The sequence below is a fragment of the Strongylocentrotus purpuratus genome, unplaced genomic scaffold (genome assembly GCF_000002235.5).
Source record: "Strongylocentrotus purpuratus isolate Spur 01 unplaced genomic scaffold, Spur_5.0 spur5_contig_861, whole genome shotgun sequence".
In the NCBI taxonomy this organism is placed as follows: domain Eukaryota; kingdom Metazoa; phylum Echinodermata; class Echinoidea; order Camarodonta; family Strongylocentrotidae; genus Strongylocentrotus; species Strongylocentrotus purpuratus.
In genome coordinates this window covers 3,870,741-3,888,631 of record NW_022145570.1, presented here as the reverse complement: position 1 = coordinate 3,888,631, position 17,891 = coordinate 3,870,741, and the positions used below count along the sequence as shown (strand labels likewise).

Genomic DNA, 17,891 nt, shown 5'->3' with positions numbered 1-17,891 from the left:
TCTATTACTCTTGCGGGGATTATTCTTAATTGCACGAAGTGGGACTACTCCATTGGTAAAAGATCTGTGGATATTTGGGATTATTATTATTATTGATATATGGAAACTACGAACTGGTCTTTTTTGCGGAAATGGTTGGTCTTAAAAAAAAGTTTCCTCAAAGAAATTCAAAACACAGACATCTTGAATTTTTCTGATTAAGAATTAATTTTAACATTATTCTGTCGAAATCATTTAGTGAATATCATAATCTGTAGGGGTTTCGAATTTCCTCCGAAAAAAAGTATAGAAAATAAATGCAAGAACCCCAAGCCTCCACCACATTACACCCTCCTCAAATTTTAATGTAGAACCGCTCATGCCGTAATAAAAAAAGTTAACACTAATGGTATAGTTAAGTCCGACTATTTAGCCCACCCGATAAGCCTGATGCCCCCCTCTTCCCTGCCAGTCGCCTCTCTACCCTGGTCCCTGGGCCTTCATAGCTTGGCCTACTTCCTACCAGTACACAGTGAAGTGCAGCCAATAAACGGTGTAGAGCTGTCTGGATCACTGCTTATATTGAAAAGACGATCATCAGTTGTCACTGCATTTCTTCCACGTTTAAGCTCAACACAGACGTTGGCATCGTCGCAGTTTAAAGACGGATCAACGAATGTATACACGACGTCCCGAAAGATGAATTGATTTCCTTTGATGTACCACTGCGATGCTTGATCAACATTGAGAACTTGCTCGGTGAAACCTATCCTGGTGTGAATGAGAGTGACCAAAGTGAATGCAAAATGAACAGTTAATATACAGACTTTTATTACTTCGTATATAAGCTGGTTGCATGCATACACTGACTTGATTTCCGCGAGGATCACAGCAATGATGATAAGCGACAATAATGACCTTCATCCCCGAGTTTCTGTCCTTATGATTTTGCAACTTATGTCACAATTTTGCTATAATATAATTTTAACATCATTTTCAAATCAAGACCAATGTAACATACACTCAAGGCGGCCAAGCGACTTCCAAAGTGTGGGGGGCACCAATAAAAAAGGGCACTTCCTAGAAAAAGGGCACCTACAAACGTAAATGTCAAAGCAAAAATATCCATTGTTTTAGACATCAGGGATGATTTCAATATTTGTTTCACTTTATACACCCTACAAGCATCATGCTTTGCAGTTTGATTTGATTTTCTAAAAAAACAATGTTTGTGAGCGAGCGAAGCGAGCGAGGAAAACAATTAAGATGTGTGAGGTTGCAGTGCGAAAAAAATACATTTTATAAACAGGAAAAAAAACACAATCCTAATGGGGTTATAAGTATATTCTCATATCGGAAGGCTGAAAAGACCTTTGATATGTTACATAATTATATCATCTATAGATGCATGCGAGCGTAGCGAGCGAGCTTTGTGGGAAATTGCTCTTAATTGTTTGAAATTAGCTAGGGCGCGTTTAATGATGAAAGGAAAAGGGGACAGTTATCAGGAAAAAAAGAGGAGCATGTGTCAAAGTACAAAGAGTACCTAATAGAGGTGAAAATGGGGCACTTCTTACACCCTCAAAAAGAGACACTCACCAAGAATGAAAAAAGTCAATCTCAATCATGAGAATAGGAAATGGGCATTTGTCGACGGAAAAGGGGCCCCATCAGATTTTGATAGGGGCATTTATAAGATATTATCATATATTGTTAAAAGGGAAATTATCAGAGGTGAAAAGAGGCACTTATCGCATCTGAAAAAGACAATGACCAGATATGAAAAGGGCACTTATGTGAATGAAAAAGGGGCACTAATAAAGGAAAATGTGCATTAGTTAAAAGAAAATGGGCACCGATCAGATTTGAAAGGGGCATTTATCGGAGTTTAAGGGGGCACATAACAGAAGTGAAAAAAGAGTTACTTCTCGTACCCGAAAAGGACCATTTACCAGAGAAGGGGCACTTATGAGAAGGGGAAGAGGCTCTTTTTAATAGGAAACTTATCATTAGAAAATAGGGCACTTATTGGAAAGGAAAAAGGGCACATGTGAAAATATAAGGTGCGCTTATCCGAGTTAAAATGGGGGTAGTTATTAAAAGGGGACGGGTCCCTTCTAACAAAGGAAAAGGAGCACCTGTCAAAGTAAATAAGGCACGTACCTCTCAGATTTGAATAGGTCAATTATCAGAGGTGAAGGGGGCACATCAGAAGTGAAAAAGGTATTTCTCATACCTAACTAGGGGCACTTACTAGATATTAAAAAGGGCACTAATGAAAATGCAAAATGAACACTTATTACAAAGGGAAATGTGAACTTGTCGAAGGAAAAAGGGCACGTGTCCAAATAAAAGGAGCACTGATCAGAGTTGAAAAGGGGAAGGGGCACTTTTACAAATTAATAGGTGCACTTGTCAAAGTAAAAGGGGCACTATTCCTATGTTAAAAGTGGCACTTCTTAAAAGGTTAAAGAGGCACTTTTCCTATATATGTAAAAAGGGGCATTTTTGGGGTGATTGAAAAAGTGGGGGGGGGGGGCGCTGTGGCCTCTGCCAACTCCCGAGAGGGCCGCTTCTGCGTACATTCAATATACACGTATGAATTGAAGCATATAGAAGGTACTATTGTAAATAGCCAATACCAAGTATATAACAGAAATAAAAGAAACGTAATTTTTTGGTGCATGTTTTATGACCTTTCGTCTGTTTCTGTGAGGATGTCGAAAGCACCTACCTTTTATTCTTTTTCTTATGAGCAATCCAGGCAGACAACTTCCAGAGAGATTTGCCTTGCACTGTCGTACTTCTTGCATCTCTAAATTTGACTTCTACTGCAAGAACTATTGTTGCGTCACCGTCAGATGTCACACTACGTTGACTTTGAATGGTAGGGTTGACATTACGCACTGTCACGTCTGGTATGAATCAGGATTTAAGAAATAGATTTCATGACTTGTTTATAATGATCATGATACGAAAGAATAAGGGTAAAGGGGGAATGGAGGATGCCAAAACATTTGAGTTTGGCATGTCTGATATGAGTCACATTATTCAGTTTGATATCCCTATTTTAAAAGAGACGTCAATAGTGACGTAATACTGTGTCAGCACGCATTTTGCGCCGTGATTGGCGGAGCAATGTGACAGTGACAACATAATAAAGTGCGCCCCTGACATTAATATGCATGTCCTTTGGCCAATTCGGCTAACATCAGTAATAACGCAGTCGAAATGACGACACTAGAGCAACGGGAAAATTAGACATTTGGAAAAACACACAACACATACTTAGCACTTTGGCAAAGAAAAAGAAGGAGATGTACCCATACAAAATAGACGCCAATGAAAAAAAGAAAAGATAGCAGAAAATAAGCAGATATAAAATAGAAGAATAGGAATAAAGATGTTAGACAAGAGCGCCAGAAAAATAAGGACTTTTTCGTGCTCCTCCCTCTCCCGATCAACTTGAAAACCCCAAATTTGAAACAAGTAATAGTTGAAGAATCCCGAAATCAGGCAAAATTTAGCAGATTTAAGTGAATTTAATACTGCTTCCGGGGTTATTCAGCCCACCTAATGATGACCAATAATTCTTGTGTTCCCCCCCCCCCCTCCCCCTCGTTCCCTGTCAGTCGCCTCTTCAACTTGGGCCCCCGTAGCTTGGCCTACTTCTTACCAGTACATAGTGAAGTGCAGCCAATCAACGATGTAGACCTTTTGGGAAAACTGCTAACATTGAAAGGACGATCATCGGTTGCTACTGCATTTTTTCCACGTTTAAGCTCAACACAGACGTTTGCCTCGTCGCAGTTTAAAAGCAGAGCACTGGAGGGATACACGACGTCCCGAAAGATGAATTGATCTCCTTTGATGTACCCCTGCGATGCTTGATCAATATTGAGAACTTGCTTGGTGAAATCCAGCCTCGTGTTACTGAGAGAGAACAAAGTGAATGCAGAACGAATAATTTACATACTGACTGTATCACTGGTATATGAGCTGGTTGCATGCATCCACACGCCTGATGTCAGCGAGGATCACATTGATTAAGCTCGCATTTCCCATCCCAGGCTCAGGTGACACCAAACCATAAACAGTTAATTAATAAACAAATAAATAAATGAATAATATACAAATGAAAAGATAGATAAATAGATTAATAAAAGATGGATTTACTAATGATTTAATCAATAAAGTTATCAATAAATTAAATAAAATAACTAAACAAATACACTTCTCTAGCAAATAATAATGCGATTGCATTGTGAAAGAAAAGGTGTGGAATGGATCAGAAACAGTTGATCATGCAGCATGTAAGTATTGGTATGCACTGCAAGGTTCTGGATTCATCAAAATCATAATAAATTTGGCCGAGTCTTGGTAAAGTAACCAGCACTGTACACAGAAAGCTATATATGGGACAATACACATGGTGTCAGGGCTAGTACTACCTTGATTTTCTTGTCTTTCTATGATCATTACTCAGCCAGTATACATTTTCTTCCAAAATTGTTTGGCACATGTCATTTCTTTGTAATTTTGAACATTCAGTGGCAGTTTCGTTTGATTCTGTGATAATTAATTATTGTTTTTACCAGAACTGGAGTTTATCTTTAATAAAGCAAACAAATAAAGTATCTTACAAAGTAATTGCAGACAAGATTCCATGTTAACAAAATATAATAGATAACATAATTAAATCAACGTATAAATTAAACATCGATTTCATGAATAAAGTGTTGATGAGCCTATAATACAGATTTTAGAATTAGACTTATGAATAGATTAGGGAATACTATATAATAATAATAGTTAACATTTGTAATGCGCCATGTCTGTCAAAACAGACACGCCTGGCGGATTTATGAGGAAATTGTAGATTGTGGGCGTATGTCTATCAAGTAATTTACGAAGGAAAGTAAAATGCCCATAGGTTTAAGTTTAACATACTTCAGGACATAATTTTGCAATAATTATTATAATCAAAACATACTTTTTAACATGAAAGCAAGGTTACCAAAGTATATTACAGTAATAAAAGACACCTTTCTTTTGGCTCAGGTTTTAAGACTCTTGTTCTGTTTCTTTAAGGATGTCGCAAGCACATACCTGTGAGTAGTGTTTACAGGAGCAATCCAGGCAGACAACTCCCAGAGAGATTCGCCGCTCACTCCTGTCGTCTTTCTGGTATCTTTAAATTTGACTTCTACCGCAAGAACTAGTGTTGCGTCACCGTTTGTCGTCACATTGCCTTTACTCCGTATGGTAGGTTTGACTTTACGCACGGTCACGTCTAGAATGAATCAGGATTTAAAAGATGAATTTGATGACTAGTTTATAATTATCTTGATACGAAAAAAAGAGGGGGGAATGAAAATACGTTAGATGTTGAAACATTTAAATTTGGCATGTCTAATATGAGTGAGCAACTGTATTCAGTTGTATATGCATGTTGCAGAAGAGGCATCATTAGTGACGTAATAATGAAGCAGAGCGCAATTTGCGCCTCTTTGGTGTAGGAATGTGAGATTTTACAAAATAAGCATTGCGCCCATGGAATGGTCTTTGGCTAATTGCTAAACCCTAATAACAACGCAGATGAAATGACGACACGTGTGCGACGTGAACGTTAGACGTTTGGAGAACACACAACATATACGCATCACTTCGGCAATTTGCGCCTCTTTGGTGTAGGAATGTGAGATTTTACAAAATAAGCATTGCGCCCATGGAATGGTCTTTGGCTAATTGCTAAACCCTAATAACAACGCAGATGAAATGACGACACGTGTGCGACGTGAACGTTAGACGTTTGGAGAACACACAACATATACGCATCACTTCGGGAATTGAAGATGACGTGCCCTTGAAAAAGAGAGGCCAACGAAAAGATGAGAACACAACAGAAAAAAAGCAAATATAAAGAGAGAAAAGTAGAAGAAAAAAAAAGATCTAGAGAAGATCACATAGTGACATAGGGATATTTTTTTTGTTAACCCCCCCCCCCCTCCCCTTCTCGATTAACTTGGAAACCCCACATTTGTAACAAAGTAATAGTTGAAGAGTCTCGGAATCAGGCAATCTAGTTGGATCTATGTATTGTAATAGTGAATTTCGCGACACAGTCCAACATAGGTGTGGTCATGAAAGGGCGTGTGGGGGCTATCAGAAGACTTACCGTACGGACAGGAAGCGCAGCATTCTCCTGGCCGTTTAAGGGGTTCAGCGCAGAATACCGGTCGACACGATTCAATATCGCATGTTGTGGTGCCGTTATCACACGTACAGGTTTTGCAAGGGCCCATATCCCACACTTCGGCGTGAAGAAACGGAATTCCATGATATATACAAGGGAGCAAAGGTTCACCGCTGCTAAGTGATACAGAAAACTGAGATACCCGCCCATCGGATTCCTCTACTATCGGAAAGAAAAGTCAAGGAATAAATTACAGAAATTATTTTTAGTTATTCTTTTTCTTCGTCCTTTCGAACAAAATAAATCGGTTATAGTGTTCAATTCAAATCAGTTCAATAATGTTTTAATTTTGAAAATTCTCTATATTCAAAAGCTGAAATGCATATCATTTACGATTTCTCAGTATCATTAATTTATCCATATTACACATATTCCCCAAATTAATCAAGTTTAAGACAAATATTCACAATGATTTGAGAAGATATACAGAGAATAATGAACAGATTGAGAACATCAAAGTAATGGCAATATGTGAAGGGGTCTACTGAGAAGCTTATAGCTTGAAATATATAGATCCCTGACTATTACAAAAAACAAACATTATATAGCCTAATTAAGCAAATTAACAAGAATAATAGAAAACTAAAACAACAAACACCATAATAAACACAGATGACGTTTACAGATACATTTACCGTACGAGTAAAGAGAGTCAATACAATCAGTAATAAGTTTGTATATTTTGTTTTTAAATTATTATCAATTGCATTCAAAAGCATTCTTATCAAAATTATCATATGCAGTGTGTAAGTTTGTCCGATGAAATAGATGTGATCATTTTTTATGGATCAAATCGTTTTTTGAAATATTCTATATTCTGGGGTATTTCTTTCCATACATTATTTATTTGTTTGAGTTTTCGGTGACCATGTAGCAGAGATGGGAAGATGATCTGATATTTTTGAATAAAGTAGGCCACTAATATTAATTTGATAAAAACGAGTTTGAAAATATATTATCGTTCAAAATCGAAGAATGATGATTCTGAGGGGTTTGAACACACCACATTAAGAATTTTTTTCAGAAATACCTCATGCGTTCAAAAGCATAAATACAAAATTGCATTCACTTGAAAGAACAATGCTTGCGAAATATGTAAAAATATCTCAATATTTGTTTATTTTGTCAATAAAAAATATAAAATGATACATGTACATGATTAAAATATATAATATAGAAATTTTGTCCAGTAAATAAAACTGGGTATTGCACTGAATACGGTTATTTTGAACGAACTATTTGATAAAATTTCCCTACCAGTGTATGAAAACAGATGTATGAAAATATTCATTTTTAAGATTGGAGGCTTACGGTAACACCAACTGGAAAAGGCTGGTGAAAAAATATTCGTTCTTAAATGGAACCCGCTCATAATGGCGTTTCGAGGAATTAAAGAAAGGAAAGGAAAGAGATTGTAGTTGAAATAATTTGTTATAAAACTTTTAAACGATATTTTTGTTTTAGTTTTTCGAACACCAAAAAACTAGTTAAAATGGAAGTAGAAAGGAAAAGGAAAGGACGGAAAAACGAAGCGTTTGAGAAGGTTGTGAGCAGATCAAACAAGTTGAAGAATGAAGAGTATAGCGTGTAGTTTTCCGTGAATACTCGCTAACCATGGAAATCTACAGAGAACATCTGAATTTAAATTCGCATATGGGTTTCGGTTGTTAAGTTCCTTAAATGTCCCCTTTATTTTTTTGACCAAACACCTCCTAAATTCTAACACGTACACACGAGAAGGTATTTTAGATCCAATACGTTAAGATGCAGGCTGGATTAAATAAGACTGCGTTGAAATAATGAGAGAAATAAATTATGGCATCAGTACATCAATTTAAAAACAAGCTATCATTTGTAATATTTAGCTTCATCTAATATCATTTTGATACATCAATTTCAAAACGCTCGCTCAAAGGTTTGATTAAAAGAAAGTCAAATATAATTGCAAACTACTCTAGAAGAAAGCAACAAAATGAGAGAAGCAGACTGGTGGAAGTTTAAATGAAATTGGAGAAAAGATGAGAAAGTTAAATATTTTGGAAGTTGTTATACTATAAATATGAGCCCTTCAAATTTGGTGAATCGGTAATTTCTTCAACACAAAAAATGAAGAACTAAAAAAATAACAGATCGTTATTTCTTTTTAGAGAACCTGTGCTAGTAATTATGTAATCCATAATATATTGTTAGTATTGCCCCAAGAGAGAAGGCGCTAAGGAGAAAACAGAAATTGATCATAATTTTGTACACGATAAACGGGAGAGTTATCCGCGACTAAGTCAAAACCCAGTGACCAAATTGCCAATTTTAGATTCGCATAGATTCGGTGATCTCATATTTCAAACATTAATATCTTTCTTATTGTTGATCCGATTTAAGTCAAACTTCTGCCATTCTGTTTCTCTTATTTCCCGTCTGTGATGCAAATGAAATTATTACGAAGGTTGATTCGATTGAGCGGAATTTCAGCCATTGATTTGGAGAGTTGTTGGCATTTGGAAAGTAAAATGTATTCATTCTCGTTAAAACGGAGTGAATAACGCAAAAGCTTTGATTTACCCGATTGGTCGGTCATGCAGTCGAGGAATGTACAACTGTAAACTCGTTTGACAAAAATCTCGCTAATGAGATGGCTGTCAATGGTTTTCAGAAGATTTGGTAATGAAAAATGGATTGTTGATGGTGTGTTTTTTACCTGACTGCTAAGACAGCATGTGTATGCTTGTAAGTAAGTCATCGAGACCAATGGCTTTAAGTCCCCTTGAAGCGGGACTGTACTACTTGTAGCTACATCCACCCTCTTTATAGCAATCAGTGCCTAAGCGGTATCCGTTGGTCCCCCAGGATCCCTTTTTTCTAACGTGAATTGAGAGCTGATTTGATGGGATAACCACCTATCATGAACCATGCATAGTGGTCTAATCCCTCCTGGTCAAGCTAGTGCAGATAGGATTTAAAGTATATGTACGGGACTTACTAATGAGCATTCAATACCGTACCAAAGGGCACTTACTCCGTGACTTGGCTTCGAACCATTGATTTCCCGGTTACGAGACCACTGATCTACCACCTAGCCATCACCACTCAACGAGGTTAAGTAATGAAGATAATATCTGAAGTAGATATCGATGAACGATGAACTAAATAGCACTGTGTTAAAATAACCATGACAACTATACTATTGGCATTTATATGAATGGTCTTAATTGGTTTATTGCTTACACCGATTTTTAACCTTGGTAATAATGCAGTCGAAATGACGGTATGTGTGCAACGGGAAAGTTAAAACATTAGGAAAAACTGAAGACATTCGCAACACTTGAAAAAGAACTTGAAAAAGAGAGGTCCACAGAAATAAGAGAATATAGCAGAAAATAAGTAGATAAACAGACAGAAGATTTTAAAGTTGGGGGGGGGGGGGAGGGCTAGGGAGGAACATACAGGGAGATAGCAATAAGTTCCTTCCCCCCCCCCCCCCCGGATCAACTTGGAAACCCCAGATTCGTAACACAGTAATAATTGACTAGGCCGGTATCAGGCAATCTAGCATTTTAAGTCAATTAAATCCTACTTCCATTTATTTTTTGTTTTGTTTTTATATATTTTACTAGTGAATTCGCGACACATTCCAACATAGGTATGGTCTAATGAGAGGGCGGGTGGGAGTGGGGGAAGGGGCTATCAGAAGACTTACTGTATGGACAGATAAAGCAGCATCCTCCTGGCAGTTGAAAGGGTTCAACGCAGAATACCGGTTGACAAGCTTCAATTACGCATGTTGTAGTGCTGTTATCACAAGTACAGGTTGTGCATTCGTCAATGTCCCACACCGTGGAGTGAAGATACGGCACTCCACGATAAACACAAGGTAAAAGGAACTCTAGAATAAAATATGAATTGAAATAGATCCATCGAAACGGATACAAATCATGGGAATAGAGTTTGTATGGTAATCATGTATATTTTCGACGGGAGACTGATTTATATTTTTAAGATGATCAAGTATGAATTGATTAATTTATATGAATTGATCAATTTTTCCAATAATTGGAGTACTTTACCACAAAAATATTTCATTCATTGAAATGTAAAAAAAACAATAAGAACAACAAGCAAAATCGTGTAAGTTAACAGTACACAGATGCTCTTTATAGCAAAACGAAGTTTCTAATTTCCGAAAGAAAAATGAAGGAATAAATAAAAGAGCAAAGTATTGCTAGTTCTTCTTTTTTCTTCGCCCTTTCGAACAGAATAAATCGGTTATAGTGTTCAATTCAAATCAATTCAATAATGGTATTATTCTTTTATAATTTCAAAATATTATTTAAATTTATTTATATTTTACAAGTTTATGACAAATATTAACAATAATTTGAGAAAAAATACAGGGAAAATGAAAAGATTGAGAATATGAACAACAAAGTAATGGAGATACGCGGAGGGGTCTACTGAGAAGCTTATAGCCTGTACAATGTAGACCCCTGACTATTAAAACTTTGTTAACATTATATGGTTTACCTAAGCAATTAACAAAAATTATAGAAAATAAAACAAATACCATAATATATACAAATGAAATTTACAGACACAGTTACGGCACGAGTAAAATATTGACTTATGTAGATTCAAAGAGTTGAAAAACAGATGAGGCAGAGAAGTCTATTAAATCAGTAATAAGTTTCATAGTATAAAGCATTTTCACATTACATTCAAAAGCATATATGAAAAATTACATTCACTTGAGAAAATAATCTTGAGAGAACAATGCTTGTGAAAATGTTGTGTAAAAATCCCAATATTGGTTCATTATTTCAATTGAAACTAGACTTTAATTCGTCACTTAGACGAATTAGGTGATACGTATGATAATGGTTTACATAACGAATAATGCATTACACGATATATTATTTTGCTTCTCCCATTTATATGCTTCTCCCATTATGGTCTATCCATATGTCAAGATTAAATTGCGTCTCCTTGATCATCATGGATCTAGGGAAGATAGATTGAAACAATATATGACCTTTGACCCTGTGCAGTAACCAGTTACACATTTGACTCTAATTTACATCATGAAGAACACCTTTTGACGATTTTATCTTATTGAAAGAAATGAAAATGTAATTGATAAATGATTATCATCATTATGATAATGATGATCATGATGATAATGATCATGATTATGAGCGCGATCCTAAAATCTTATTGAAAAAATGCGGGTTGATTTAGATAGCATATAGTCTCAGCTACAACATACTCAAAAATCAACAAAATCTAAGCCGAAATAACGGCGATATTGCTCGCAAAAGACAGGAATGTAGACTCCAGATTTTAGAAAAAGTCATCTCCCATAGGGATTATACGCAAAAAGAAGTGGATTAAGTGAAAATAGGGTAATAATAAAGTAAAAAGGGTTATTTATGACATTTTTTGCGAATCTACGTGTTTAAATAATCAAAGGAGATGGTACAGTGAAGGTCAAAAGGAAAAAAAAGTGAGAAAAAAAAGTCTTGGAGACACCCGGACTCGAACCAGGGATCTCGAGGTTGGAAGTCAAGTGCGTTACCGATATACCAAAACATCTCCTATAGCGATTACACGTAAACGGAAAATGGAATTCAGAAATCCTACTTTGCAAGTAAAATATGAGCATGATCCCGGCATATGATCGAAAAATGAAGTACACATTGGAGATAGCTCATTGTCTCAGCTACAACATATCCAAAACTCACGGAAAACAACGTTACAAAAACGGAGATGTTGCTCGCGAAAGACGGAAATGTAGAATGCAGTTTTGAGAAATAGTCATGTCCCATAGACAATACACGCAAAATGTGAAAAATTGACATGCCTCCTTTAATCGCAAAAATACGCCATGATACCTTTGTCAAACTGGACAATTATGTACACTACATTTGTAGAAAATTGTCTCAGCTAGAACATATCAAAATTTGGAAGAAAAAAAAATCAATATTTACAGAGATACAATCAATTTTCCAAAAATATGCATCCGTCATAATATGCAAATTTAAATTTCGAGTTTGGAGGCCATTATGATGACATTATGAGTTAATTGAGAGTCAAATGAGACATGAAATCATATTTCCATTTCATAATCTATCCACATATGAAAGAATATTGGGAGTTTCTATCTATTCTGAAGAGTTACAATGAATTTTGTATAGGCATTTTTTGGCCCATGTATTGTGGATAAAGATCACGCAAATCCGCGCGTGCTGTCAACTTTGACGGACGCTCATTGCGTTATTAAAAGGTGAACAAATTATCAAAATGCTTGGAAAAATGTACAAAATACGATGACGGAGAAAATACGGCGATTCTATGTTGCAAAATGCTGGTACGCGCAAAAAACGCGCGCGCATGCGCGTGAGCGCGATTTTTGGTCAAATGCTCTATATGGCCTGAAACGTATGCAAAAAAAATTTGGGATGATTTGGAGCATTTTAATTTTTTTAGCGCGCTTTAACGCGCGCACCTACGCGTACGCGCATTTTTACGCGCATATATTGACCTCAAATTGACCGGACGGAGATTGACCTTGATCATGACAAATATGAATGAGAAATGGCTTTCCGTTATGAAGATATGATCATAAGTTGATTTTAACAAAATGGCGTCTAGATGACTTCACGATAATTTTGAGTCTTTGAAAAGTCACGCAGTTCTAAGTTAGACTAAGATCTATCATCATTGAAAGTTTCATGACAATGGCTTTATTCAGTCTTGAGATATCCTGCGAACAAAATCGAGGAAGAATAATAATAAATAAATAAATAAATAAATAAATAATAAAAATCTTGACGAAATCAAAAGGTGATACGTCTACGTACGTATCACCTAAATATCAAATTTTGATTCATGTACATGATTAAAATATATAAAATAAATATTTTCCCAATAAAAAATACTGGGTAAATATGCGCTGGAAATGGATACTTTGAACCAATTTCCCTACCAGTGTACGCGAGTAGACGTATGAATATATTCATTTTGCGGTGGGAGGATCAAAAGTGGAAAAGGCTGTTAAAATATTCTTTCGTCAATAGAACCCGCTCATAGGGCTTTTAGAGGAATTATGGAAATGAAAGGAAAGAGATGATAATGGAATAATTTTTTTTCATTCTACAGAATTTGATGTTGGCTGCAAATGAGATACAGTACCTTTAACGTTGAATGAAATTCATACGAGACTACTTTTTTCGTTGTTCCTACACCAACAATTAGGTGAAACTGGAGTAGGAGAGGAAAGGAAAGGACGGAAGGAAGGACTGGTAAAGAAGATTGTGAGCAGATCACAAAAGTTGAAGGATGAAGTCTATAGCGTGTAGTTTTCCCGTAAATAATCACTAACCATTGAAATCTTCAGAGAACAGCTAAATTTTAATTCGCATACAGTTGTATGGGTTTCGGTGGACAAATTCATTAAATGTCCTCCTTATTTTTGTCCAAAAAATTAATGCATCCTAAGTTCTAAGACGTATACACGAAGAGGTATTTTAGATACTACGTTACGATGCAGGCTAGATTAAGTAAGATTTCGTTGTAATAATGTAAACAATAATGAATTATAATCGGTACATCAATTAATACAGCATGCTATCAGTCGTAAGATTTTGATTTAATATTTCGCTCCATCCAATATCGAATTTAAATTTAAATGCACACACTGTGGTTAAAAGGTTTGGTTAAAGGGAAATCCAACTTTGATGGCAAACTTCTCTAAAAGAAAGCAGAAAAATCAAGGAAGCCGACTGGTGAAAGTTGAATGAAATCGGAGAAAAGATGAGAAAGGATTTTCGAAGTTTTTATATGACTATAGGTATGAGATTTTAAAGTTTGCTGAGTCGGTAATATCTCTGTGATGTACCGGCAAAAAACTGTGCCATTTTTTCCAACACATTTAGTCATTTTTTCTTTTAAAGTGTATGAATCAGGGCGATTTTTTTTTTTGAGGGGGAGGGGGGGCAAAAAAAATACGCATCACCACCACTCTTTAATGTTACATGCAGGCCCCGCGGAACGTTTTTCAAAGTGGGGGGGGGGCTAGAGTATTTAAGATCAGGTAGAGCAAAGAGAGCAAAGCAAGTGGAGCATAAATAAATGGGGTCCATGGGCAAAATTGAGGAGCCCCATGAAACTCAGAGGTTTTAGGCATAACATAAAGATCAGATGAGCATCCAGGGCCCCGCCTTAGGGCCCTTTGCCGGGGATCTAGGGGGCAGAGCCCACGGAAGCTCAGGGGTTTTAGGAAGTTAATTTTGGTCAGATGAGCATCCAGGGCCTGCTTTAGGGCCCTGGTGGGGTCCAAGTGGCGGAGCCCTCGAAAGCTCAGCGGTTTTAGGCATTCAATTAAGGTCAGAAAAGTGACCAGGGGTCCCTTGGTGGGGTCCACGGTGTAGAGCAACCGGAAGCTCATGAGAAAAAAATCATTCGATTTCAGCAACATTTATAAATCGTTGCTATCAATTTTTTTTTTTTTTTGCACGAAGATGTCTGGCAACGAGACCCGTGTACACAATGTACTTGTAACAACTTGGAACAGCTGCGTGTTCTACAAAGGAATACCCCGATCCTGCTTGCAACAGGCCTGTGAGACTTGAAGGCGAATGCTGTCTATCCTGCCTATATCGTAATATATATCCTAAAGTTTGTTAATAAACATTTTCTTCTAAGTTACACATATTATGAACGATTGGAATAGTATGCCTCCTGACTCCCAAGTACATAGCGGTGTATATAACTGTTGGCAAGAGTGGGGTGGGGGAGGGGGGTAAGTTTATCGATAAATCATGAAATTGTACATATATATATATATATGTATATATATACCACCTCGCTTCCTGAATATACATTGAGGGTTGGCGTAAAGGTTCTTACTTTCTTATGGTTACACGATAATACTTTTATCTTTACACAAAAGTTTCAAGAGCGGTTCCAGAAGATTATTATAAAGTGATCCGTCGCGTAGCGATCCATAGGATCACCGCTTAATTTCGTCAAGGTTCTTCTATCTTCTTTATTAATATTATTTATTCATTTTCATTCTTTTATGCAAACTTGTTCGGCAAATATCTCAATAGTGAAAAGAGCTAAATCAATACAATTTTATAACAAGATGTTTAAGTCCAAATCATAACGTCGATATTTTTTTCGAAAAAGTGGTCACGTGACCTTACAGGCGCTATTTTGTTGTTTTTCATGCATGTTTTTCGACCATCATATCTCAACAACGGAATGTCGTACAGACTTCTTATGAAGACCGTTAGTTAGTGCATGAGTTGCCCTACTTTCGTTTTGTTGACGTAAATACGATGTATCGTCATCTTCATTACGTAATCACCTGTCCAATATTGTAAAACGTGAAAATGACCTTGAAAACGTTAATCTTTATTAACTATACTCAGTGACTTGGCTTCGAACCATTGATCTCCCGGTTACGACAACACTGCTCTACCACTTAGCCTACACCACTCCACGAGGTTAAGTAATGAAGATAATATCTGAAGTAGATATCGATGAACGATGAATTAAATAGCACTGTGTTATAATAACCATGACAACTATACTATCTGTATAATATAGTTTTGAAAGACTTACCTTGGGAAGAGACATGATGCACCACGAGCACCAGACTTCCAAATACAAGACAAGCAAGGTACCAAGAACGATTCATCATCATTTGGAGTGTTTTGACAACAATTGATTAAAGCCCAGAGATACTGAAGGTTTAAATAGACAGATCGCCTACTTTTATATTCATGAAGTTTCCTTGATAAACTTTCTTTCCCAAAATACCTTCGAAGAACAATGACCAGAAATGAATAAGGTAGCTTAAAGGCATAATCCAGACGTAAAAAAGACTAACCATGAAGAAACAAGTCGTGAATAAGATTAAAATAAGAACCGCTAGAGATGGTAACTTTTAATGATCGTGAACAATATGGGCAATTTCACTACCCTCTTATAATGTATAAAGAGAACGGTTTATGATCATGTAATAGTGTCATTGTCATGTTTTAACATTTCAACACTTGGTTCGAAAATCCTATTGACATTGCAAAAGATTGGTTTTGAAAGGCTTTGCGATAGTTTGAGTTTGAACAATGTAAGTTTTCTGTTGTTATTGTTGTTTATGTAGTCATTGATCATAGCTTTTGATTTTACATGTATTACATTATCTTACGATTCCGACGTCTATTTACATTTACAGCGGACGATTAATGACGTAACATACCTTTAATATTATTCTGTTATAGGGCAAATGAATCAATAACTCAAGGAAATTGGTATCTCGTTGTCCGGATGTTCCTTGTGGATTTTGGAACAGGTGTATGCTCCTATAAATAAGGAAATATTATTTTCTGATGTTTGTACAAGTTTTCTTCTATTGTTGGTTTAACCTGAACTATTACTCGTTTATATAAATGACGATAAACTCTTTGAACCACATAAATCTCTCCATTCTCTTAACCTATTATAATTATTTCTTTACTGCAAACAAAAGTTAAAGTTGGATTTCAAATAAAAGTCTGTTTACTATTTCCCCCCCCCCCTATGAGTCCAACATAAACTATCAATCTCTTGCCAAATATCTGTCAATTGCCTCATCTCTCTCTCTCTCCTTGTCATTTTATTCCTATATATCTTGAGGCTTAATATTGATAAGCAATTTGCACAACAATGCATTCTTTATTGTATTTCAATTGCATTGCCCTTTCCATTCATGTTAATTAGGGACAATTATTATCTCATTCAAGGTTGTTATGTTAAATAAATAAAAACATCATGGCATATCACTAGTATTTAACTTGTGTCTTTACCTCTTCCTTTGTGTTTTTTTGCACAGTAATAAACAGCATTACATTATGTATTTCTTTTGATAATGATGATTGTAATAAGAATGATTAAAATAATATTAATAACAAGTTATCAGGTATTAACATAAAGGTATAGTGGTCGGCAGGATAGAGTAGGTTTAGAGTACCGGCGCGGCATTTATGTCCTTCAGCAATACATTGATCTACATATTGCCACCCTCGACCCAGGTGATGTAAATGGGAACATGGCTGGAATTAATGCTTTGAATGAAGGAATGAATGAATAAAAACTCAAATAAAATGAAAAAATAATGAAGGTGATGGATGCATTATTCGTTTTTCTCCTTTCTCCAAATTTTGTTTATCGGATCGCACATGCCCCCTGTGCCCACCGCCCCCTCTCCCCAAACTCGCGGACCTACTCGCCTCTTGATATCAAATCATGAAAAGTATATTTCCATCATCTTCATGACAGAGATCGTGGATTGGTTTCCAGCGATCTGGCTCGTCTTGGAGATGGACTGATCAATCTGCATTCGACTATGATGCCTGGAAGCAGGAGCGGATCCACGTGGGGGAGGGCGACGGGCCCGACCCCCCCCCCCCCCTGGACTGTTTGTTTGTTTATAATTATAAAGAAGGGTTTGTATATAATTTGTTGTAGTTAGTGCTCACACTACCCCCGACTGAGCGAAAAACGGTCTCCGCAATTTACGAATTCCCGGGGGCAAAAATAAAGAAAAAAAGTGCTATTACCCCCCCCCCCCCCCCACCCCCCGGTCGTCGCGAATTTCAAAATTTAGGCCCCCCCCCCTCCC

At 36.5% G+C, this 17,891-nt stretch overlaps 1 protein-coding gene across 1 annotated transcript; it reads right to left on the bottom strand.

Annotated features, from left to right (window-relative positions):
• Positions 1 to 491: 491 nt before the first annotated feature.
• LOC755925 lies at positions 492 to 16,015 on the bottom strand. The gene is made up of 7 exons (XM_031000156.1): positions 15,854 to 16,015; positions 9,930 to 10,115; positions 6,158 to 6,397; positions 5,089 to 5,272; positions 3,656 to 3,912; positions 2,714 to 2,894; positions 492 to 750 (listed from the first exon to the last, which is right to left on the bottom strand). Exons 1-7 carry the CDS (start codon positions 15,933 to 15,935, stop codon positions 492 to 494), a joined length of 1,389 nt encoding a protein of 462 aa, XP_030856016.1. The 5' UTR covers positions 15,936 to 16,015.
• Positions 16,016 to 17,891: the final 1,876 nt, after the last annotated feature.

Coding starts and splice junctions, on each gene's coding strand:
- LOC755925 (XM_031000156.1), bottom strand. CDS start 15,935: ATGATGATGAATCGTTCTTGGTACCTTGCTTGTCTTGTATTTGGAAGT. Junction 5,273..6,157: donor CTGCGCTTCCTGTCCGTACG/GTAAGTCTTCTG, acceptor GATTCATTCTAG/ACGTGACCGTGCGTAAAGTC. Junction 3,913..5,088: donor CCTGTAAACACTACTCACAG/GTATGTGCTTGC, acceptor GTTCTCTCTCAG/TAACACGAGGCTGGATTTCA.